This window comes from Abramis brama (assembly GCF_963993115.1).
Source record: "Abramis brama genome assembly, chromosome: 4".
In the NCBI taxonomy this organism is placed as follows: domain Eukaryota; kingdom Metazoa; phylum Chordata; class Actinopteri; order Cypriniformes; family Leuciscidae; genus Abramis; species Abramis brama.
The window spans coordinates 37,602,013-37,628,278 of NC_139966.1; the positions used below are offsets into that span (position 1 = coordinate 37,602,013).

Consider the following 26,266-nt stretch of genomic DNA (forward strand, 5'->3'; position numbering starts at 1 on the left):
CAGTTAGTGATTAATAAAAAACATTTTTTTTTAAAAAAAACATCAGAAAATTAAACAATAAGAATGTCTTGAGAGGAACTATGGTCTTTATTTCTCGCATACTTTGATATACACTAACAATCCAGTAGAGCAAAGCAGCAGTATTGAAGCCAAAACCAATATGCACAGTGATATTTTATTACTGCCTTCCATTTTAGCAGCAGTTCTGACAGGAAAAATAGATATTATTAGTTTGCTGACCTCTGACCTGTGTTGATCCATGGCTCTGTATTACAGTTGCAAAAAGGCGCCATCATTTACTGATACAACAAACCACTCATGTCAGTCTGAAATGGAGAGTAAAGAAATAACCAGACCACACATGTAGGCCTGGAATAGACAGAAATCATGTTTAATATAATAAATCTATCATATAGGCAGAGTAAAACACACAACTGTATAATGGGCCTTTCAAACACACTTTTAAATAACTTGCTAACTCACAATAACTCGCTGTCAAAAGTAGTGCTAATAAACGTTGATGCTATGCTGTTTTCAAGTTCTCCAGGGATGTTTTAATGAGTTGTGAAATCATCAGTAAAACATGATGTGTGTTCAAGTGATCTTGTTTGGAATAAAATGTGCGCTTTAAGCATTTTTTTTCTTCCTGTCTTTACTTCCGAACAAAAACAGTTAGCTTTTTAGCTGTACTGCTACAAAACAAAAGGATGCACATTAGTGTATAGTTAATGCCTCATCTATGTATTTTATAATTCTTGTGCTGCCCCAAAGAATGATGAGAAACGGTTTTATCACACAAGAATGTCTCTTCAATAATAATAATAGTTTTTAAAAAAAAACAGCTAAATGAGTAGTTAGCATACAAGCTAATGATGATTACGACATCATGGTGTCTCTCGAGTGCAGTCATCTCTAAAATACCATCATTCTGGTATGACTTGAAGGCTGCATTGCACACCAGTGCAATAGCCCTTCTGCAGGCTAAACCAAGGTTAGCATTAGCATTATAGCCTTTGGTTGTGTGAAGGCTTTAATTCAACACTCATGTGTTGGGTTAGATCACATCTTATTTGCTAGCCAGGGCACATTCGCTCAAGCATAATAAACTCCTCAAAACCGGGGTCATGCACAATTCATCTGGCTCCCTGTTTCCATCACCTCCACGCCAACTCCCTCAGGGGTGAAATGCAAGGCTACGAAGAGAGAAAGACAAAAAGTGAACTCCTGTCACTCAGTATTACTTAGAAAGGAAACCATTCACCATTTTTCAAGCAGGTTGTGCCATTCTCCAACACACTTATTTTCCAGACTAAGCTGCTGTTGAAATTTTTTGATCAATCTGCATGACAGCTGTCTGTTACTCTAAGGCTGGATCTGTGAAGTATTCTGTCATTATTTACACACTCTCATGTTGTTCCAAACTATTATTTTGTATGCAGGAAATATTTTGAAGAATATTCACATCGCTTTTTCCGATACAATAGTGAAATCTATGAATCCAACAAAGGCTCATTGGAAATGTATGCTTGTATGTTGAAATGACCACTAGTGGCAATAAAACACAACTTTTATAGCCTAGAAATCTAGACGCACCCTAGCGGCAGCAAAATGTATTTTGCAGCCAGGGTAGTCTAGCAACTCTCCGTTGATTTTCATGCTGGAAAAACCTAAATTGGGTCAGTCCAATCACGTCATGTATAGAGTAGGCGGGGCGGGCTTAACATAATGATGACAGAGTTGCGACGGTTCCTGCTACTTGAAAACAAAGAATGGCTGCTGCTGGAGAACAGTCTTTCGAATCGGCTTTGGCCGCGACTCTGGAGGACTTGGAGTTAAGTTTTTCTTTGAGAAAAGAGCAAAGAACGGCACTTAAGTCATTCGAATTTTGAAAGACAGCCGTTTATCCCGCCCCTCGGATTGAGCCGTGACTATGGTGAGTTGCCAGACCTAACATCTTGATGTAGGTCTGGCTTGCCAGGCTACAACTTTTATTCTTTTTTCACAAAAACTTGCTTGTTTGCTCAGCAGGTTGCACACTTGCAATGCATGAAACACAAGTCATGACACTCGACAAAAGGGCTCAAAGAATTGTAGAAGCAAGATAAAATGGCAATGGATTATTTCAGGAAACACATTTTTATCTCACGTTTGCTTCTGTTAACACTATCGGTTAGGTTTAGGGTATGGTTTAATGTAAGTGGTACATTATTTTAAAACGCTATAGCGCATTAACCGTTTATTGCCACTCACTGGACATTTCATTTCCAAACTGCAGAAATACATGCATATCTTGCCACATTCATAACCATCGGTTTCAGAGAAAACTGAACGCGCTTTTAGTGCCATCCACTGAACATTTCACTTTCATTGTGCAGCGACATGCGAGAACATCATATCATTTTGCAGATGTCACCAAATGCATTTTTTTCCAATGAGTCTGAGTTGTTGAAAGCATAATAAAGTCACAAATATTGCAGTTATGAGATATGAAATCATAATTCTGTGACATAAAGTCACAATTAACTTGTTTATTGTTTTTTTTTTTTTTTTTTTTTTTTTTTTTTTTTTTAAGCTGACACAACAACAGGCTTTGATATGAAGATTAAATAATGACAGAAATTCTATTTTTGAATGAAAATGTGTGAGAAACAAAATGATGCAGCGTTCATTCAGAGGAATAGACAATTCTCTAATGTCCAGGTTGTACAGTTGAGTTTCTATATAAATGAAACACCTGGTGTACAAATCGTCATTGTACATGGAAATAAAGACACAATGAGAAGAGGAAACAAAAATGAGATTCGGAGCTCCAAACAGCAGCAATATAATTATGAAACAAATGCCCAATCATAAGAAAACAGAGGAAACAGGACACACTGCTAACTATGGCATATCAATGGTGTTACGATTACAAATTCAGCTTAAAGTCAACATGAAATCAAATTACTACACATTCATGGTTTCTGTGCCTCTAAAACAAATTAGTTTCTCCTATGTGATATTGCAAACAGCTATTTAGGCAATGCTTACAGTACATTAACGTTAATTTAATAAAAATTACGACAATAATAGAAAATAACGTAAAAAAGAATCACCAATGTGGGTCATCGAGCATGATTTTCACCTTTACGTTTCTAAACATAAATTTATGTCTGGCTCCATTATGGTAACACCCACTTTTCATGGTCCAATCAAAATTTTCACTAAATATCATGTATCACTTTACACATCCTTAACACATTACACAGTGGAAGCAAAATAGGTGGTGAATTCTGTTTCATGTTGACTTTAATGTTTCAATGACAGCTTTTATCAGAAATGGATGTATTGTGGGTAGTTAACATTTATCAGAGCTAATTCTTTGCTGCTTTATATGCTGATATATGAGCTACATACAAGCAAAACAAAAATAAACCATTTAAATGTTTTCCATTCAGCTGGGGAAAAACAACTAGATAAAGCCAGACAAACATTTAGGTTAAAGTGTTTTGTGCCAACAATGTGCATCTCAGTTGATGTTCCAAGCTTCACTTGGCTCTCGAAAATCTTCAAACAAGAGTTTTAGGAGTGAAACAGCAGAGATAATTCTGACGATGTGTCTCTTGGGCGTTTTATGTAGTTGTGAGTATTGATGAAGGAATATCACAATGAAACCATGTTACATTGTCTGAGTCATGTGACGACAGTAATGCAGCATTCTGTCATCTTTTCACAAAATGTCAGACAAACATACAACGTGTCCAAAGATGGTTGCTGGGATCGAATGGCCTTTTCACAATGGCCTTATACGTTCCAAGTTGCTACATAAAGTTCAAGTACAAGCATTAAAAGATCTCAGTCTTCTTTCAGGTACTCTCTGAAATTCCTGAGCGTGAGAACTATAGCCGTTGCAAACAGGGTTCGCTGGCTGTGATTGGCTCTTTTTTCTATTGTTGAGCCGGGATACATTGCCACATACTAAAAGCCCTTTCACATGACTCGTGTCAGGGCTTTAACACAGCCCTCTGCACGCTTTGACCTTCGCAAAGGCTATTTTACGAAATTGCTAGGTAGTAAACAGTGAACATAGTGAAAGCCAACGGAAGAGGTGACATGTATTTGAGCTTAACTCTTTCCCCGCCATTGACGGAATTTTCCATCATTTATGAGACAACGCTTCCCCGCCATTGACGGAATTTTCTGGCTTTCTGTGTTTTCACTGTTATACGGTAGGGGGTGCTATTACACATCTTCTGAAAGAGTACTGAATCTCTGGATCAGAACACAGGCGAAAAAGGAACAGAAACAAGCAATAAAAGCATTGCTTATGCATGTTGTAGACTTTGGAGAAAAATAAACACGATTTTCTATTGTTCAACAATTTGCTTTTTTATGAAACTTACCCACAGACAAGTGCTGATAAAGAAAGAATGCATGAAGCTAGAATATAATGTTGTTTGTGTTGTTTAAAAGCAGATGCTCTATTCTTTCTTTTGATATATTGCATGTTCAGATATTCATACAACTAAATATTTTTGGGTCCATTACATTTTTGTCAAAATGATCAAAAACGCTGGCGGTGACTGGCAACTTAAAAAAAAAAAAAAAAATGCTAGCAGAAAGTCAATGCTTTTGGGAAACCCAGCCCAGATCCGGCCCACATCTGGTAAGCATGGAATCCACATGTGGCCCAGATCTGGGCCAACACTATCTGCGTGTCATCCCTGACACGTTGCTGTCAGGGATGGCATCTATAATGCATCAAATGATGATCAAACAATGGAGAAGAGTGTCATAAATGGCCATTCAGTCCACCGGAGCAATGCTGTACTTTCCTTGTAAAGCATGCCAGATTGTGGTAGTCCGCTGGGATTGTGACGAAATAATGTATTTAATATGATTTTTGACAATGTTTGTGCCAAGATTTGCAAATCAGGTGCTAAAACAAGAACATGCAAATTAATGGTGCTAAAGGTGGGTGCAATCCATTAGCGAATTCCCCTTGAATATTGAAAACGTTTTCATTTGTTGCATTGGCACTGCTCACGTGATGATAAGTCATGCAAATTTTCTGGTAATTATATTATATTTTAAAAGAACAGCAGAAAATGAGGTCAAAGTTGAAATTGTCTTCATTTTGGGAGTCGTGTTCCAACGTTTGACCCAAGCCTCAACACACTTGGGAACAATGGTACGAGTCATGTGAAAGAGCCTTATTACTTTCTACATTCTTAATTTACACACATATATAAGTTAAAAGAAGTGACATAAAAGACATTTTCAAAGATAGGTGATAAGGAAGTAAATCACATTTCACAGGGATACAACATCAGCCACATAAGTGGGGGAAGAAACAGTTTGTGGCAAATGGTACTGCTTAAATGTATATTATATATATATATATATTTTTTTTTTTCTTCAAATGTTTGTATACCTGTAGGGAATCTAAATGATCGATATAAGCACAAATGTTTTCTCTAGCCCTAAGCGTTCAAGAGTGCAAAAAGTCCACGGTGGAGGGTATCCTCGTTTTGGCACGCACATCATTTTCCAGTCAAAAGCATACACACACATACACACTAAATAGACATCAGTAGGATAATAAAAGCCAAAAGGGTGATTTTACACTTAAAACCAGCTCCCACACAAAAGCAAGTGTCAGTGGAATTGAAACGAATGTTGTCGGGTATCACATTTCTTTCGTGAAATCATTTTGTCTATAACAAAATGCACCAGAGAAATCCTGTCGAGGACAAGTACTCAGCAATATAATCTCAGAGAGTGTCCAGAAAGACGAAAACCGTTAAGAAATTTTTTAAAACTACATAACGTTTCAAAATACACCGCGATTAAGTAAATCGTATTTTCTTATTAGTTGTTTACACATATCTGCAAAGTCAATAAAGTCTTCATATCTTCATGTCTGTTACCTTAAATATATGTATAGAGATAACTTTTTTCATTATATTTCTTTCATATATATACATATGTAGATAAATACTGTAAAAGTGCGCCTGCAGTTTTGTCGATTTTAACTCTACATTAGGCTACGAGAGCCACTTGGTGTCCTCTGCAGTGCAAGGCGGGGATCTGGGGGTATATACTGGTGAGGGTGGTTATATGGTGGTGGTGGTGGAGGCAATGGAGGTTGTGAGCCGTCGTTCCCCCCCTGGTTGCCTCCGCTGTCGGGTGAATGCACTGGTGTGGAGAGCACAGACTGGATGAGCTGGTGATGAGTGGGGCTCTGGCTGAGGAACGCCTCCATGCGGCCGTGACCGCCTTTGTCCAAGACGATGACCTTGACGATTTGCTGGCACTGGATGAGCGTGTCTGGTCGTATCTCGGTCAGTGCCACGGGCTGGTAGGAGTGCGAGGGTGTGGGGCTGGCGTGCTGCAATGGAGGCTGCTGGAAGAGCTCCCTCTGGTGGTTGAGAAGGGCGGCGCTCTCAGGGCTCGACGGTGCCGTGTTGAGCTGGTACGTCTGAAGCCTGTTGTGAATTGACACCTAGTTTAGAAAACAGTCAGAGATAGCATCATATGTTATAAGACTGTTCTCCTTCTACCGCCATCAGCCCTCCGGTGAACACACATCACAAAAGACATGCGTAAAGTGTTGGGTGGCACAAGGGGTTTGCTCGGTGTCTTGCAACTCGGACAGAGGGTGGGAAGCTGGAATTGGGGATGCAGATGTGGAGGGTTTCGGGGGCCGTGTGTTTGTGTCTCTAAGGTGCGTGGTGGTTATTAAGAGGACACTGAGGGCCCCTGTGTCTCCCTTGGAAACCACTTGAGCATTTTAGGAATAGAGAATGAAGAACGATTCAGGGAAGAAGGGGGACAAGAAAGGGTGGGACAGGTTAAACAATGGGAAGGGTGTAGTTGGACAACTACAGACGACACACATCTGAACGCATGCCATCACTATTTCTAACACTTAAGGTTCGGGGCTTAAACAAGAGTTTGCCATGACTTGCAAACAACTCTCTCATTCTTTCTAACCATCTCCTGGGCTCTAATGAAATGTCTCCACGGTTGTCTGTGGGATACAGACACGCTTCTGGGATTGATGACTTTGAGGAGTGATGAACATGTGAAAAAGTGAGTTAGTCTAGCTTGGTCTCAGGATAGATGGTGGCTCTCAAGGTTTAGCTTGAGGGCTAAAGTGAGGACATCTTCATCTTGTGAATCAATCTTCCTGACTGTTGGAGTTAGGGCACGAATTGACTGGCAGTGCACCACTTTGTCTGAGAACAGAGAGTGTGGGGGGTTTCAGGTGAGGTAAAAACTGTATTGGTGAACAGAAGTTTCTAGTATGATGATTCCGTAAGTTTTACCTAGTTTTAGGTATTTTCAAGCACAATCTCACGGCAATTCGTACGTAATTTACGAGGTGGCTAATTCGTACGAATTCATACGACTTCACTCACACGAATTCGTACGATTGTTGCTAAATCATAGATATTTTACAAATTGCCTAATTCGTATGAATTTGTACGAATCACCTACCCCTGACCCGGCCACTAAACCTATTTGACAAATCGTACGAATTTGTACGAATTGGTCGTGAGATAGCATTGGTATTTTAGTTTTAGATTGTTAGGGCTGCCTTAGTTCAGCACTAAAACATTAAAAATGTTTTTTATTTTATTATTATTTTAGTTAAATGGATTTGAAATGTTGTTGTTTTTTCAAATCTGCATATTCCAAATCTGACTTCATGAATACATAAAGTGCAAAAAAAAAAATATTTCATACTGCAAACTGCTGATAAATTATGAAATAACAATGAATTCTGCATAAATGTGACTATGCTGAAGCTCAGCAACCCTCCAACACACTTCAGCTTCCATTTTTGTCTCTTTTATCAAAAGTTTGTGTCTGCACTTTTCAGGTCAAGTCCATCTCAACCTTATATACCTGTCCAGCTATCATGTGTCAATCACTGCCATCCATAACAGCTAGAGCATGTTTTATTAAATGTGATGGCGGTACTACCATGTGTAAATTGGCAGGTGGCTCAACTAGTCTATAGTGGTTAGACACCTTGTTTCTCTCTCTCTTTCTCTCTTTCTCTCTTTCGCCCTCTCCTCCAGGATGTGGCTGGCGTTTCCTCTGACCCCTCTACTGCCTGCGATGTGTTCTGACAGCCGGTGCCCTTCAGGGGTTCGTGGGGTGCTGACATTTACATGTGGCATGATTAAGGTGAGGGTTTTCAGTGCCAGACAGGAAGTCGCTGCCACTCTGATCATGTTCAGGCTACTAATATGTTACATCTAATGGTAGCTGTTGATTTTTGGTAATTCTAATAAAAAATTGGTTAACACTTTAATTTAGGGTCCAATTCTCCCTATTAACTAGTTACTTGTTAGCATATTGGCTGTTTATTAGTACTTATAAAGCACATATTAATGCCTTAAGGGGGTCGCACACCGGACGCGCAGCTCAGCGCCGCGCCGCGCCACGTCTAGGACAACTCTCACCTGAAAATCCGATAACATCAGCAATTTTCTGATTTCTGTAAATAAATAAAAAACTAAATGTATATTGCAGCATAGGGTGAAGTCCGTATATACATTAACTACGATTTGAGACACATAAATGTAAATTTAATATAAAACTATGTAAATGGCGCTCTGTGGTGCGGCAGGATTTTGAACACGGTCCTGAGCCGTTGCTGGGCGCCGCGGACAGACGCCGAAAGGCGCCGCCGGTGTGTGTACTCTCATAGAGAATAATGTGTTCGAATTTAAAAGACGTGGCGCTGCGCGGCGCGGCGCTGAGCTGCGCGTCCGGTGTGCGACCCCCTTTATTCTGCATATTCTACATCCCTTAATCCTAATACCTAAATTTAACAACTACCTTACTGACTATTAACAAGCAGTAATTAGAAGTTTATTAAGTCGTAGTTAATAGTTAATAGTGAGAATTGGACCCTATTCTAAAGTGTGACCAAATATGGTATATATTTTCTTAAGCAATTTCTTTAGGATCCTTCTGATTTGTTGAATCAGAATCTTGAAATGCCAAGAGTAGTTGTTATTCATATTTCCTGTTTGTAAAGAGAGTGTTTGAGTTATCTGTTTTGGTAACACTTTATATTAACATTCAGAAATAAATAATTAACAAACATTATATAATGCTTAACAGACCATTAGTTAATATATATTCACATAGCTAGAAATATGAGATAATGAGCTTGTTAATGTTTACTAAACTTTACATTATGAACATTACATAATGATTGTTATTTAATGTGAACTGAAATGCTTACAAATGCCATTAAACTTTCAATTCATATGATCATGCACTTTTTTTTTTTTTAAAGCTACAAATTATTTTGACAGATGTTTTACAATGATTGAAAGATAAATCATTAACAAACATTAAATAATGCTTAACGGGCCATTCGTTAATATACTCAAATAGCTGTTAGATAACGTGCGTGTTAATGTTTATATAAACATATTAAAGGTTACATAATGAGTAACAGATGGTTACATCTGATAAAATGCTAACAAATCTCATTAAAAAAGTGTCATACTGCAAACTGCTGATAAATTATGAAATAACACTGAATTCTGTATAAATGTGACTATGCTGAAGCTCAGCAACTCTCCATTAGTTCATTAAAGTTCATAATATATTACCTAATCCACTTTTCAAATATTGATAAAAATAGTTTAATTAGTAATTTTAGGCACTTCACACACTATTCATGATAATATATTATTCATTAACTCAACCACAGTCTTAAAGGTCATATATTTGGTCTTTGTTTGTTGTGGTGTGTATTTTTATTTATTTTTTTACAAATCATTTATTAATTATTTGTTCATGTTTTTGCAGTACCCAACTAAACCCACTAAAGTTTAAACTATTCATTATTTACTAATAATTTAATATCTTTATGGTCAGTCATCTCAATGGCAAAGGTGACCTGAATTCACCCTAAAAATAAATATACCAGAATGTATTTGAAATACATTTATTTTATGCTAAGTATACTACAAATAAATGTACATATTTATGTGCTTAATATAAATACCCTGCAATTTTACTGTTGGTACACTAAATTGGTATACTTAAAGTCTGCTGCATTTTAATTTACATTAAATAATGATATTGTAATCAATCAACATGTAATGTTTAATAAGTTCATTAGTAAACATTAACAAGCACGTTAATATATTTCTAGCTTTGTGAATATATATTAACTAAGGATCGGTTAAGCATTATATAATGTTTGTTAATGAAATTTAATATAAAGTGTATAAACCTTTTTTAGTTTTAGTATTTTTGTTATGTGCTTTTACCATTTTTATTACCCCCGCCCACCCCCATATATACAAACTTTCTATTTCAACAGTGACAGATCTTTTTGTCGTTTTGACTTTTTTATTATTTATTATTATTCTACATGCATTGCCATTTAGACCACATACTGTCATTCCTAAAAAGGTCACCGGTCAGTTTGCTCCATTTCATTTACTGGTCTATGCCCAGTGCTTGTTTGACACTGTGTCCTTGAGTTCCCTCATGTGCACAGAAGATGGTGCTACATCATGATGCTAATCACATGGCCCTCTGGGTAATGTATTTTATGCAGAGTTTGTCTGCTACAGTGTCTTTAATAACCCTGCAGAGAGGATGCTACATCAGATTTATGTTAGAGTTAACTGGGGCTTGTTTGAACTGTTGAACGTCTAGTTAGCATTGAGTGTAAGTTTGCGAATAAAAACTGAATCTGTTTAGTCCTTGATACGCCAAGCCGACGGTCACACCATTTTTGCTGTGTGTTCCGCACCCCCTTTGTTTGTTTTTTTGGCCAATTGTGCATGTTGAATCGGCGGCCGTCTGAGAGAGAACTCTGATTGGCTGTTCATCTTAGTGAACGAGTGCATGAGAAAAGAAGCGAGCAAAGAAGTCAAGACAACACAGACAGAAGGCTGTTCTAATTTAATGTCATCTTATCTGAACATTCAAATGTGTGAATATTTTCATAACAGCATGAGCCATCAGCATGAGCATGATTGATATTCAAAATGGTAAGTGAGGGCTGCTTTGTTTACAGTTTGTATATCTGCAGTCCTATTTTCGGTTTCCCTTTTTGAATGATGAATTGATACCTGCTGATATAGACAGATATTTACTTACACACAAGCACAAAACGCATGTTCTAGTTCACAGTCGCCTTTAGTTCTTTTTAGTTCTCTTCTTTTGGTGTGTTCAAGCGCAGCTTTTTGTCCGCTAGTACTTTCCTCACCGCTAGTTAATTTATGTCGGCTTGGTATGTCACAGCCTTAATTCATGTCGTCAGTTCCCCCTTCGCAGGGAGTTTGATTGACGTATTACCACTGTTGAAATAACATTACTTCTGATGTTCATTCATGTTTATTTGATGCTAGAAATTAACTAGAAGGAAGAGATGATCAGTTCACGTACAGCTTTAACTGAGGCGCTACAGCGATCTGTCACAACACATTGAAGAGCCACAAAACGGTATTTATTTACATTTCTTTAATTGACCAAATTTGAAAGTTGAGACTTTGTTTCATACCAAAAGTAACCTGGTCTTTTTTGTCTGTTGGCTCGTTGTCAGTGTCCTCTCTGCTCCGCAGTGTATTTTTCACTGCATGAGAACATGTGTGGCGTGAGAGCGGCATGCCTTGTCGGACATAGCAACAGTAACTAAAGGGGGCGGGTCTTTGCGAACGGTCAATTGTGAAAAAGAAGTCTTCCAGTCTTAAAAGTATATTTTAAGACTATTTTTAGGAAACTATTTAGACACTTTTTAGAAACTATTTTACTTAGGTTCAATCAATATATATATATATATATATATATATATATATATATATATATATATATATATATATATATATATATATATATATATATATATATATATAAATATAGCTGCGAGCAGCGATTGCGGGCCCAAGCCAGTGGCACCGCCACCCCGGTGCCTAAGGCACCAGGGTGGCGGTGCCACCGGCTTGGGCCCTCCATCGCTGCTCGCAGCTATATTTTTTTTTTTTTTTTATATATATTTCGACTGTACACAAATATAATAACTTGCCCTAATAACTTGATATGATGCAGTTTGAGTTTCAAGACCTATTTTTTCTAACTACTTTTAAACTTAATATGGTGACTTAAAAACACACCACAAGCTTATGTACATAGACTAACAATTATCACAGCTGGATTTTTCCATATAATAAAAAACAGACATATAGTCATGTCTGAGTGAGAGTTTAGTCATGCTGTTTGCGTATTTTTGGCAAAAAAAAAACACTCCCTCATAAGCGCTACCGCAATGATGGAAAGCTTTCATAACGTGCATTGAAACACTCTCCATTTTCTCCTGAACAGTTTGATTCTGCTGAACTGTTTTCTTCACACTTGAATAAAGCTGTGCCTCTGTTGGCAATGCTCTTGAAAGTCTCCTCCACACTGCAGTGTTAATTTAACAGGAGGGGGCAGCAGTGCACAGATGAGTTTTACCTCCAGGGGGCTTCTGATGATTTTGGGTTTGGCGGCGATAACGTTTAGATTGGCTTGAGGGGAAGTGGAAGGTCGTCTGGTTGAGGACACTGCTTTTTCACTCCAGCAGGAACATATGGCTGTTGTAGCTTGTTAATTCCTGTTCACTAACTTAATGTGTTCTATGCGCTGTAAGCTACCCACGCTGTTTGACGGATGCTTCTAGGGGTCTGTAGAGACTTACCTGCGAGAACACTGAGCTCTTACCTCTACTGCATTGTGTCCGCTCTGTGATGTGTTCAATTCCTGTTTGCCTGTGAGAAAAGAAATCCAGGTCAGACTAAAGATTAAGGAATGGTTGGATACATACAGTACAAGATGATAGTTTGAGTAAATATGCTTGGAATTAGGTTTAATCACTACAACAAAATGTTCGTCTGGATATTTTTTCTTATTCTACAACAAAATTGTTGTTTGAATTATTTAAAATACAATTTAAAGCAGCATGAATTTAACAAACAAATGCTATATTTATCAGTGGTGGTTCACTGTGCCACTTAAGTATATATTCTGCCCCAAATTATTATAATTAATAAATTGTTAGTTGAGTTTTTTGTTTTGTTTTGGAATTCTTATTAAATCTTCTAAACTATGATTCTCATTACTGTAATACAGTCAAAAATGACAAAAAATACAATTATTTAAATAAGTATAAATGAAACAAATACTACAAGTAGTTCTAAGTACTTTGCAATTTAAATATCTCTATTTAAATCACACAAAAAAAAATGGAATAAGTGCTTTATTGTCTCAAGAATAGGCTTCTTTTTCATTTTTCTTTTTTTTTATATTATGTCAAATCAAGTCACCTTTATTTATACAGTGCTTTATACAATAGAGATTGTTTCAAAGCAGCTTTACAGTGATAACAGGAAAATTATTCAATGATTCAAACACGTAATTTCGGCTGTACAGCAGCTCTAAAAGAAAAATGTGTGATTGTTCATTTGAAGTCAGTTCAGTGTTGAATTAGTTTCATTGAAAAGATCATCAAATATTAAATTTGCTCATTTCACCTATAGAGCAGTTCTGCAGAAAACAGTGATGTCATCATCAAGCTCAGTTCAGTCCTCACCCAATAGTGTCATTGCAGTCAAATCAATAATATTAAGAGAAATATAATTTTTTTATGTTTATTTTTGTAGTGAATTATACCTGGTGTTTTTTTTTAGATTCACCCAAACATTGGTCTACTGGACTGAAGTCTGGAGGCTGGTTCAGTAGACTGTATTTTTGTTTGACTTTTGAGGGGTGTTTTAGGTTTCAATACACTACTGTATTGAAACTCACATCAATAATACAACCCTAGACAAAATCACACTGTCTCTCTATTGCTTACAGTAAAAAAGCACAGATGTAGAATGCATGTAATCATCCTGTCTCCATCTCAAAAAAACTCTCGAACTCTGTTCCATAACCTAACTAACTCACTTTTACCTCATCTACTGTCTAGGCAGAGCCGAACTGGGGCATTCATAATTCTTAAGGGCGCCATCTTGCGGGGTGGTTGTTCAGTTGGGTCCCCCTCAGTTAAAATCACGTTCCAGGGGTGCATGTCGGAGGGGAGGAAGGAACCGCTTCCACAATAGCGCTGACAGATGTATCGCTTTTATTTTGTTTTCATTTTTTATTTAAAATATTCACAAACTTGTGAATTATATCATGAACTATCTGATATAATTCAGATTGTCAAAAACATGTAAGTGAATGTGTTTTGTAGTTCAAACTTCTTTATAATGATCATGTTGATCTGTAACGTGCGATGGGCGTCCGCCATGTTAGATTGCGCTGCAATTCAATCGGATCTGTCAGATTTACATCACGTTAATTCATCCACTGCTCCCGAAATACATAAAAGTAAGTGCCCGGAGAACTGGATGAAGAATAGAGTGAACTTTATAGTTACCAACACAATATGTATCTGATATAAATAACACACTTCGTTAAATTATAATTGAAAGGATTATTGTTGCTGCTTTCATAGACTTCAGTGTGTATTTAACAAACTATATATATATTTTTGCTGGTACTTATGTGTATTTAAATGTCTGAAACATAAAATAAACATTATGTGGTTGAAAACCCTGAATGGTTGTGATATATGAAAAGCGTTGAGCGCGAAAACACATTTGAATTTTGCAGCTGATCACGTGACACACTGAATTTTCTAATCACACTGTTGTGATTGTACGCATTAAATCGTTAAATCGATCATGTTTTGGAGGTGGAGGTCAAATTAAAACTGAGGGGGCACAAATCACATCTGAGGGGGCAATGTCCCTCCGTGGTGCCGGCCTGTGTCTAAGTAAGCTAGCGTCTAAAGCATTAAGCTAACTAATGGAACTTTTAAGTGACTCATCTGAAACACTGTAAACAAACAGCAACTTCGTACAGCAAACAAATAGTGTGTGCACAAGAGTTTGCCGTCAGCAAGTTGCTAGGCTAATGAAGCCTTGTAAGCATATCAAACAGTGCACACAAATATTGGGTAAAATATTCCATTTCTGAGCTAATTTTTGTTCATGCTTTTGAGTTTGGGATGAAATGCTAGTATATTCATTTAATCCTTCATGCATATTTAATGATTTTATCCGCTATCTTATCGCAGTGGTTTCTGGGATTGCTTTATCTGCAGAGAATACATTTGATTCTGATTTAAAATTACACCAAAATAGGGTATCTCAGAAAGCAGCATATTTCTGGTCTCTGTGATGCCTGGGGGGGAACAATATTGTCTGGAACTGAATTTTGTTTTGTTTTTTTCTCTCTTTTGTTTTTTGAGTTTTGATGATATTTTAAATGTATAGCACACTCTGTGAATCCTGCTAGGTAATACCTGAACAGATGTTAAATGCAAATGGTAAGAAATACAGCAGATAAATGTGTGTCTGAGTGTTGTTTGTTGTAAATTACCTGGAGAACCTTGTCTTCCCTTCAACTCAAGTTGAGTCCCGTTGTTTTTGATGGAGTGAGTTTTGGCTCCCTGTTGTTTCTCCAACTCCCCTAAAAAGAGGGTTGTAAGAGTTGTAAGTCCATGCCAGAAACACATACATACACACACTCTCTATACGGACCAACAAACAGGCACAAAACAGCTAAACACATACAACAATTTGCTTACATGCTCTAAACCTTGAGCCGTCTGGCCCTAAACAGCAGAGCTCCAATTCACTATACTTACACCCAGGGCTTGATGATAATTGCCTGTCATTTCTAATCAGGCTACAAAAGAGTTTTTCCCTTCTCCGACATAATTGTAAGAAAGCTCTGGCTCTACATTAGGACTTTTTAAAGGGAAATATGCCTTCTGATTTAATGAAACCATTAGAAAGGAATAAGCCTCGATAAAACCTGTGAGTGCACAAAGAATAGCTGACAACAAATCATCTGGATACTAAAACAGAGTATGCTACATAGTTAAACATATTTATTACCATAATACGTTGAAGGATAAAAGGAGAATAGAGAGATTCCTGAGAATAGAGAAGGTATGCAGACAGCAATTGAAAGAAAATACTGTATATGACAATTAATAATAATAATAACAATAATGATGATGATTTTTTTTAAATCTAGTTTAGGTTTTATGTTGATTTGAGTGGGTTTATAAAAAAAATTTATACCATTTTCAACCAAAGGTTTCATGTCATTTTTCATATAATGATTGTGTAAACAGAGAGTCAAAGTAATATAAGTATGGCTATAAATATTATTGTATTTTTTTCAGGTTGATCTATGTGTTTCTGAAAGTCAAAATTAAACTGTCAGTTTAACTGTCAGGGGTTATGTACGACACCATTTTCAACTAAAAACTTAAAACCTTTTACGCATTTTGGCCATTCGTTTACACGACAACGGCGTTTTGGAGGCCTGAAAACGCATACTTTTGAAAACGAGTTTCAAAGTGGAAGTTTTTGAAAACGGTCTCTGTGTAAACAACAAAAATGCGAATCTCTGCATATTCTCATGCATATTACATGTTCAGTCTATAGTGTTGCATCGCCATCTAATGGCTTGGCAGCAGAATACAGCGTTTTTAGTCGTTTTTGCGGATATAAATGGGGGATCGTTTTGACAATGGTGTCGTATGTACGTGGAAAACTCAAAGGAAAAACATCTCAGCTTTAAGCATATCATTGTTGTGTAAACGTACCCTTAGTTACCTTGGTTACCAATTAGTATCACTTGTATAAAATTTAGATGAACAGACGACAACGTTGTCAAAATGATTTCCGTTCTCATGGATCTGTGAAAACAACTAAAATGAGATTTTATTATTCATGCCAGGCCAGTAGTTGGCGATGTCACTCTGTACAGAAACACTACGTGCCTATAGACTGAACACGTAATACGCATGCGCATGACATCACAGTTTTCACAAATTCACATTTTTGTAGTTTACATGGAGACGACTACGTATCGTTTACAAAAACTTGCACTTTGAAACCCGTTTTCAAAAGTTTGTGTTTTTCAGGCCCCCAAAACGCCGCTGTCGTGTAAATGAATGGCCAAAACACATAAAAAGTTTTCCGTTTTTATTTGCAAAAGGGTGTCATGTAAACCCCCATGTTTGTGTGGTTTGTTTATCTCCAAAGTATCTTTAGTGATCTTCTGAGTTATTTATTAAAGACTATTTATCCCCTTACTATTCTTTGAGATATTCTCCTTGAACCCTCGGTTTATTTTTGTAGTTTTCTGTCATTTTAAAGTTAGATTGAGAGAAACTATTGCATAGCAAGAGCTCTAGAATGAAGCCTCATTTGGATAACAGATTACCTGCCTCAAAAGGTTGCCTTTACGTGCTTTTTGTAAAATAAAGACAAAGACATGAAATACAAGTAAAAGTATAAATGCACAAGTGGATTTATTCATGCTTTGGTTGTAAAGAGAAGTTCCTTTTATGTGGAAAAGAAAAGATGTGTAGCTGTGTAGATGACAGCTCTCAGTTCAACTACAGCTGTATTCCTGAAAGAGAGTAAAGGTGCTTATCTCTCTGTTCTCAGTGAAACTGCTGACACGGATCCAAAACAGCACAAGACTTTCCATGGACCCTTGCTCTCTCTAGCACAGGATGTAATGAAAACCAACTGGCCTCAGCAGAATACATGCTTTGATGTCCAGTGGCACTCAGCCCCTTTCTCTTTCTCTCTCTTTCTCTTTTTGTCTTTCTACCTCATGGAAACCAAAAGACATTTCTCTGTTCCTGCTTCCCTTTCTTTCCTCCTCAATTCCTTCAGATAATATTTGAAAGCCTGACTGCAATGTACAAATGAAATTTTTCATTTATTATGGAATATCAAAACAGTGAGATTCCTAAAGGACAAACGCACAGGGAAAGCAAATATATACACAGAATTTTTTCAAAAATGTTGCACAAATAAACAGTAGAAGAGCCAAGACCGCAAAATGAGGATAAATAAATAAATACATAAATTTGTCGCTGTTACGGTTATCTTCTGTGTTTGTTTCTGTTTATGGCTGGGTTTTGTCTATCTTTAGTTCGGTTTCCTTTGTTGGTTTCTGGAGTTTCTTTGCTTTGCTCATTGTTTGATTATCAGTCACACCTGTTGCTTGTTCCCTTGATTGGTTTGAGTTTGTACTTAAGCCATGTGTTTGTTCAGTTCTTGGTCCGTTCCCATCCGTGTGTTTGATGGTTCTGTTTATAAGTTATTTGTGAGAAATCCTGAGTATTTTGTTATTGTTGAATTTTGTTATTATATCTGTACTGCTGCCTTAAATCCATCTCTTTATTTCACCTGCTGCAACTCTTTTTGCAACTTAAAACTTAAAATATTAAGTGCTAAAACTTGTAATATTAAGTTTATACCAAACTTTGAATGGTAGTGTGTGTAAATATTTATTAAGGAACTATATATAAAATAATATTTAATATTAGACCTTTTTTTAATATGGAATAATATATAAAACTAAAATAATATATATTTTTAATGTATATACAATTTATATATTTTTTTTTTGTGTGTGTTGAAACATACAGAAGTAATGAGACACTCTTACTTAAAATATAAATGTGTGTATCAACGTCATTTTGCCGTACATGTGTCACAATTATGTTCTGTTTGGTTAATTCCTGCCATTTCTGTTAGTCTCTATGGTTACTAATCAGTTAATTCTCGTCCAGATGTTTCCATTTAGTTCCCTCATGTTCCTTGTGTATAAATACTTCCTGTTTGTTTCAGTTTGTTTTCGGTCATTGTCTATGTTTAAGTGATTGTGTTAATATTATTCTCCAGCTAACTCCTGTGTTTCTGTCAGTGGATTTAATAAAGACTGTTGTGTTTATTCTCCTTCGTCGTGCGATGTGTCTACACAGCCAGATCGTAACAGTACTGTATGTTTAAATTATTTAAGTTTGTCAGGTAAAACATAAGCTCCTTAATGTAATATTTAGTTCATTTCAAGTTTAATGGTGTAATGTGAAAATATTTGAAAGTGCATAAACTGTTGCATGCTTAGCAACTTTTCTGTAGCTCAAACAGTAGTGCATGGCATTGGCAACACCAAGGTCATGGGTTTGATTCCCAGGGAAGGCATGAACTGTATGCTTTAAATGCATTTCAAGTTGCTTTAGATAAAAGGGTGTGTCAAAAGAAAATGCATAAATGTAAACACCCTGGAAACCACTTACAACACCCTAGCATTGTGGTGGAGAGATTTGCATGGGCAAGAGCCACTCACATTTTCTTCCGGACATTTAGTTTTATTAATCATAAGTGTCTCAGCATCTGTTTCACTGCTGCTGGCTACAAACAACTGGGTTTCTTCTGTTAACCCAGCAAATGGACAGCATTATCCAGTGTTACCATGGGAACACTGTGCAGTATTCAAGAGAAGACTGCTGATTCACATCACGAAGCAAGAAAAAATGAAAAAGTATTTATTGACTTGATTGATTAATAGCCCCAGTCAAAAGAGCCCACCCACAAGTCTATGATACAAGACAGACTTACCTTGAAGGAAGGACCTGAGCTATAGGCACGAGTCCTATAGTTCGGGTCCTTCCTTCAAGGTAAGTCTGTCTATAAAGACAAGGGTTTTGTCAGTCAGAGGGAAACCATTTGCTTAGAAATGTAACGACTTTTCCTAAACAAGCCCAAAATGATGTGGAATGAGATACACATTAAAATTCTCTTGCACACATGCACTTGATGTTTTGACACACAGCCCACTCACATTCAATACGTATCTGTTCCATCTCTGACACCTCGGCGATGGACTCCTTCAGGTCCTCTACGAACTTGAGGAGCTCCTCTGCGCTCTGAGCACAGAAATTCAACACCTGCTTCTTATCAGAACCCGAACACGGAGACACAATAGTGATGGCGTGAGGATAGACTGAAAAACAATGAGAGAAAAAAGAGGCATTATATTAGCAAAAATGTAGGCTGTTATTCACTGACAATCTTAGTCTCTGATAAAGGTCACATCTAGAACGTGTTTACATCCAGATTCAAAAATGCTTCATCAATGTAAATGAAAACAGTACAATGTAAATAGATCTCATGTGTTTTATCCTTTAAGGATACTTTTTGGTGTGTTTTTGCACTGTTTGGAGCTTTAAAAAAAGATATGGTCACAAACTGGTACTAAAGAACAGTTTGAAGATTCTTAAAAAAATTCTACTTTTATGTCTCACGCAAGAAAGAAAGTCATTTCTTTCATTACATTTGATAATTTTAAAATGACGAGAAGGTGAGTGAATAATGACAGAATTGAACTATTCCTTAATCATCTGAGAACCAAAACAAAAAACTTTTAGCCATAGGGACCCACTTTTGAGGAGTTTTTAGATTTGGAGGCTGGTGACGTTTACCCTTGAGAGCAAGTGAGCAACTCAACATATTCACACTGTATATATATATATATATATATATATAATAAGTTATAATATAATATGTTTGACAAGTCTTTATAAGTTATACAAGATTCAACTAATGTTAAAGTCAGTTTAATGCAATTTAAGTTGAAATGACTTAAACATCCAAGTTGATTGTACTTTTTTTCTTTCTTTTTTTTTGAGTGCATGGGTGTAATGCTTCATTTTTAAATCAACTGTTATTGGTTATTTTAATAATTTCCATAACCTTCATCATGAAATTGGCAATGTTTTAGAAAGAATTACCTACAACAGTAACTTAAAACACTGCCTAAATAGTTAGTTGGCTATATTAGATAATATTCACGAATAGCCCACACAACCCAAGTGATGTTAGCATAACCATCAGTTGATTAAAGATGCCAGGATGATGTTTTGTTAAGCATCAGATATATTCTGACTGGCTTGGAAACTTCTTATGTCATTGCAGGTTAAGAAATACCATTATAATGCATTTATAACACATTAATAACACTTTTATAATACCATTTCTGATTTCTTGCACTTTTAGCATAACCCTTATAAACTCCATCACTACAGTGACTGGCCACTCAGCAATCATTCTGTGTCTTTTATTGTCTGAGGTTGTGGCTGAAAACATGTTTGTTTACTTGTTGATTTACTCATTTGTGTCTCTCCTATCACATACAGTCTCTTCAGTCAATCATTACAGATTCGAGAGGGGCGAAATATGAGCATGAGCCATAACACTCACATCTCGCTTAATTACAGCCCAGCTGCCATGAATGTTTGTGTGTGTGTGAGAGAAAGCAAAAGAGTGGGAGGAAGACAGAAATGCTTGTGGCCACCTTAATTGGAAAATGAGAGGGTGCCTGTCATCTTCATTTATCATGTGGTATTCTTTTTGTTGGAAGTAAATCAGTGAAGTGGGCGTTTGAAAGGCACATAATTGTCTGGATCTTGCATGAAGTTTTTCTTCACTCCATAGTGACCAGGTTACTTACACTGCCCTACAAAGCTAAAAAACCAAAAAAAAAAAAAAACAATCCTACACAATTCTAAACCCGAGGGGGAAAAATGCTTTTAAATTGAATTTTGATCGTATAACAATATTCTCTGAATCTGAATATTGTTGAGACAAAAGTTCCAAATGGGGTCCAAAAGTCTGAGAGTTCCGGTGAGTTTTCCTATCTTTTGATATATTATACTTACTACATATGACATTATCTACTATATTATAATTATATAGTATAATATAATACATTGCGTTATTAGTGGAACATTTTGAGTGAAAGTTGAAATGAATGTCCAGTGAGTGTCACTAAAATTGTATTTAGCTTTATATGAAACAGATGAACATTAATCTGACAACCTTTTATTATGTTGGTTGTTGTACATACCATGGCAGTTTGGAAATGAAATGTAAGGTGAGTGACACCAAAAGGTAAATGCTCTATAACATTTGAAAATAACGTACCATGTACATTAAACCCTACCCTAAACATTACAGTTACTGTTAACATAAGCAAATGTGAGATTAAAAAACACATTTGCTGAAGCAGCAATGCCATTTAGCTTGCTTCTACAAGTCTTTAAGCTGTTTTATTGTGATTTGTTTTTAAAGCGACTTAAATACGTGCAATGCTGTACCAGGTGAGCTTTCGAGCAAGTTTACTACATCGGAAAAGCCATTCATACTGTGTGGAGCTGTTTTTTTATGCAAATGTCAGAATATATTAGTTTACAAATCATGCACTATGGTAAAAGTGTTTTGATGTCATATAGTATAGTGGGAACCACACGAAAATAAGTCTTAATTAATCAGTAATCTGCCCTGTAACCATAATTTATGTGAAAAGGAATAAAAGTTGTTGTTTTACTGTCACTAGTGCTAATTTCAGATGGAAACTGCAGTGAATTTTATGTATAGGTACATTTTTGTAGTTTTGCAAAAATGTAGATAGAGGCACGTTTTACCAATAAGCCTGGCTGGATTAACCACATGAGCTGTAGGATCTTACATTCATTCTCAAACAGGTGGAACTGCATGCCCAGTAACCCTGTGGCCTTGCAGAAGGTGTAGGCAGCAGAACTCTTCTTCTTTGGACACAATTTCAATATCTGTGAAGGAAAGAGATAGAGATGTTAATTAGGTTCACTATCAAAAAGAGTATAAGGCCCCTCATATACTTCAAGCGAAATCACAGATGTGACGTCATTTTGAACAAAATTAGGCCAAGACGAACTTTGTTTGGAGTTCGATTTGGGAGTTTGAAACAGTTTGCCAAAACGAACTTTCTGGAAAGGTTCGCTCCGTCTGGTAAAATCCTTTGGACTGCCATTGGTCCGTGGCGATTACATAATAGTTAGGAGGCTCCGCCTTCTTTCTCGTCGAAATCTTTTCCAGTTCATTTCTCCCGTTGAGCCCGAATAGGTCAGACGTAAGCGAGTGAAAACATTAACACACTGGACAGCTGCTTTATAGTAGAAATGAGACACTGACACTGTTTTTCATGTTTAATATGGTAAAGCTGCTTGATTTTAAGCAATCTATTGTATAAAGTGCTATATGTATATAAACCTGACGTGACTTTACTACAGTGCCGAATTGCAGAGCTCGTGCAAACATATCCACGTTGCTATGATCGGATGCTTCTCTGATGCTTTATTTAAAAAAATGCTTGCTGTTCTCTCAATTTTGTTTGTGTTAATTTTGTTATTGAGAGGAAAGCGCACAGCACACATTAACATATTAATCTAGACGCCGCTCTCATCACTGTGGGCGGTGTCGGATGTTCACTAAGATGCTGTTTTACCTCTAAACAAAGAACGAAAAAGAACATTGCTGTGAGTATAGGGACTTAAGAATGGTAAACACAAGCTTTGTTCCAAAACCTAGTGTGCTGTCTTGCTACTGTCAACCTTCTAAGGCAGTTTAATTGAAATATACCTCATAAGTGCTTTAGAACGCAGCACGCCACGCAAATAGTGCTCCTCAAGAAAAAACACATATATCTTTCTACAGTAATTAAAATTAGTGGTCATACTTTAGTTTAGGGTCCAATTCTCACTATTAATTAACTATTAACTATGAATTTTGCCTCAATAAACTCCTAATTACTTCTTATTAATATTTAGGCATTAATAGGGGCTTTCGCACCGGAGGAATCTTTTCATAGTTCCTAGAACTACTGGCGGAAGTACCCGGATTTTGGCGTGTTGGTACTCTAGGAACTAGGAACGATTTTAGTTCTAGCAACTCCTTTTGGAGGAACTAATTTAGCTCCTACTTCAGATTAGTGTCTAACCCAGCACAATAGGAACTACCAGTGACTTTAGTGTACGCTGATTGGCTGAGCACACACGAAACACCAGCACCAGCCATTTTTAAAAAAGCTATGTAAACACACAGATTATAGCATATATATTTAATTCTACGGACATGTAAAACAGTGATAGATGGGCCTCTTAACTTTTAAGCTAAATAGAAAATCCAACGCAACTTTGAGGGAACCAAGCCAAACATGATTATGTATTTCTGCTTAGCAACACTGGACATTAACCACACGGCATACGCTAATGCCTTTTCATATACTGTTTACTTTCTATGTATAACAGTTCTATCCAATAACGTATTAGACAGGACTGTTAGACAGATCGTAAACTAATGAACACGGAGAATGTGTGCTCAGGTTCTGGCGTTCTCAGCACCGTCAAAATAAAAGTCTGCCGCGCCGTCAAAATAAAAGTCACAACAACAACCGCGGCTTATGTCACTTCAGAGTTCCTACTGGCGGTGCGAATGCAACCAGGAAAACATTCCTAAGGGAATAGGAACCATTAGTTCTCAGGGAACCACCCTGGTGGCTAGTTCCTATAACTAAGTTCCTAGAACTACCAGAAGCGAAAAGCCCCTTATATGAGCTTTATAAGTAATAATAAACAGCCAATTTCCTAGTAATATGCAAGTTAATAAACAAATAGATCATAGGGAGAATTGGACCCTAAACTAAAGTGTTACCAAATTAGTTGAATTTTCGACACATTTTATTTCTACTTCATTACATTCAAATTAAAATTATTCATCATGTTTACTAGCTTAATTCAATTCAAATCCAGGAATTGAATTCTCAACTGACTCTCTTCAATTCTGAATAGTCATTAACACTGCTATCTATCAAAATCAAAGTCAGTGTTAAGATTGAAAATGTTTGAGTGCATGTGAGAAATAGAAGGCCACATAGATTAGTGTGGTGTTAAGAGTCTACTTACCAGACTCCCTACTGGTTTACTCACAATACCACAATATTGAACCTATATTTCATTCTGCCACAAATCTATGGGTGGCAGGAGACCCTCTTGAAGGAGAAGAATAATCACTGAGCCAACTCATTTCTCAACACAATTAATGCCAAAGCTTCTCTGAGCAAAGTTGGAAAAGCAGATATGATAATCAATATTGCCACAAAACTTAATAATATATAATGGCCTGATATTTTTGGATTTTATATATTCCTGTTATATTTTTCAGTTTTCCATTTCACACACAATGTATAGAGAGTGTTTCATTTCGCAAAGGTCATCTGTATTTTTGAAAAAGCCTGCTTTCCCCCAGTTTCACCCATGATTGTAATGGGAAAATGTGTTTTGAGGTTTTCTCTTCCCTTTTTTATGGCCAGATTAAAATGAGCTCTTGTAATTATGAGAATAGTTTAATACATTTCTGTGATAGCCTTTCAGTCAGTCTAATGCCCTCCATTAATTATAACAGACATTTAATCTTTGATTAATTTCAAGGGCTGTACTTTGTGGCTTTGACTAAATTATTTGAGGAGTTGTGGGAGAGTTGATGGAAGATCAAGTTGAGTACATTGCATATAGTTGGATATAGAATTCCACTGTAATTGTGAATAAAATGTAGTAGACCATAAATACAAGGAAAATGCATGTCTTATATTTTGTCATCTTCTCTTTTTCCTTGTCATGATTAACAGCAATCAATCAATAAAGGACAAGAAGTGACTACATGAAACATTCTACATAATGAAATGTGTCTTGTTGTTACCACAAGTAGGTCGTTGAAGAGGAAGACCTCTCTCTGGTGAGCAGCTTGCTTTTGGGCTTTGTTGATGTCAGTCACTTCAAACAGCCGACTGCAGCACACCAGTCTTCTGTGTGGCACTGACAGGACCTGAGAGTGGACACATGTAAAATGACTTCACTAAAAGAGAAGATACATGAGTGAAATTTATTCATTTGTTATATCCAAATACATCTAAATCAGCAGTTCTTAATCTCAGCCTTTTTGACTCAAAGACTCAAGATATATCTTTTATTTTTTATAATTAATAATAACATATTAATTCAAGTACTCTTAAATCATGCTGGTGTTTCCCTCATTAAGAACCACTGATATTAAATAATGCTGATATCTATTTCTCAGCACACAATATTTTAATGGCAGCGGCATTAAAGTGAAAATAGCAGCATTTTCTTAGCAATATGCTATTTAAACTTAATGAAAATAGTGATAGATTCTATTTACACTATATACAATTAGCAGCATTTTCTTTGCAATAAGTAGAAATAGTGGTTAGATGCTATTTATACTTATAAATAGTGGCATATACTATTTGCACCTCAGTGTTGTTGTACATTAAACAGTATGCAATAATAACATAGTGTAAATTATTATATTTATTAAAATTATTAAATGGATGCCACGCAATACACTATTGCTGCTGCCGAGAATCCCGCGTCTTCCGTAATTTTGTCTGGCCCAACCAAACGTCAGTGGGCAGAGTTAGTGTGAATAGCCTCTGCCAACAAGGCTGGCTATTTGCTCTTAGTGTACATAGACACTCATGAACAGTCATAGTACATTAT

The 26,266-nt window shown here is 36.5% G+C and overlaps 1 protein-coding gene across 2 annotated transcripts in view; it reads right to left on the reverse strand.

Moving 5' to 3' along the window:
• Nucleotides 1-5,825: 5,825 nt before the first annotated feature.
• The window catches only part of iqsec3a (IQ motif and Sec7 domain ArfGEF 3a), a 139,187-nt gene continuing 118,746 nt past the window's right edge, over nt 5,826-26,266 (reverse strand). Inside the window, exons 9-14 of one of the 2 annotated variants that reach the window (XM_084111731.1) lie at nt 25,446-25,571; nt 22,402-22,501; nt 19,717-19,878; nt 15,436-15,525; nt 12,730-12,776; nt 5,826-6,467 (exon numbers count right to left, since the gene is read on the reverse strand). In XM_084111731.1, coding sequence (XP_083967857.1) covers nt 6,426-6,467; nt 12,730-12,776; nt 15,436-15,525; nt 19,717-19,878; nt 22,402-22,501; nt 25,446-25,571 — 567 coding nt within the window. In that variant the 3' untranslated portion in view covers nt 5,826-6,425. Of the gene's footprint in view, nt 6,485-12,729; nt 12,777-15,435; nt 15,526-19,716; nt 19,879-22,401; nt 22,502-25,445; nt 25,572-26,266 lie in introns of both variants that reach the window. The other variant, XM_084111730.1, reaches the window with a different exon arrangement.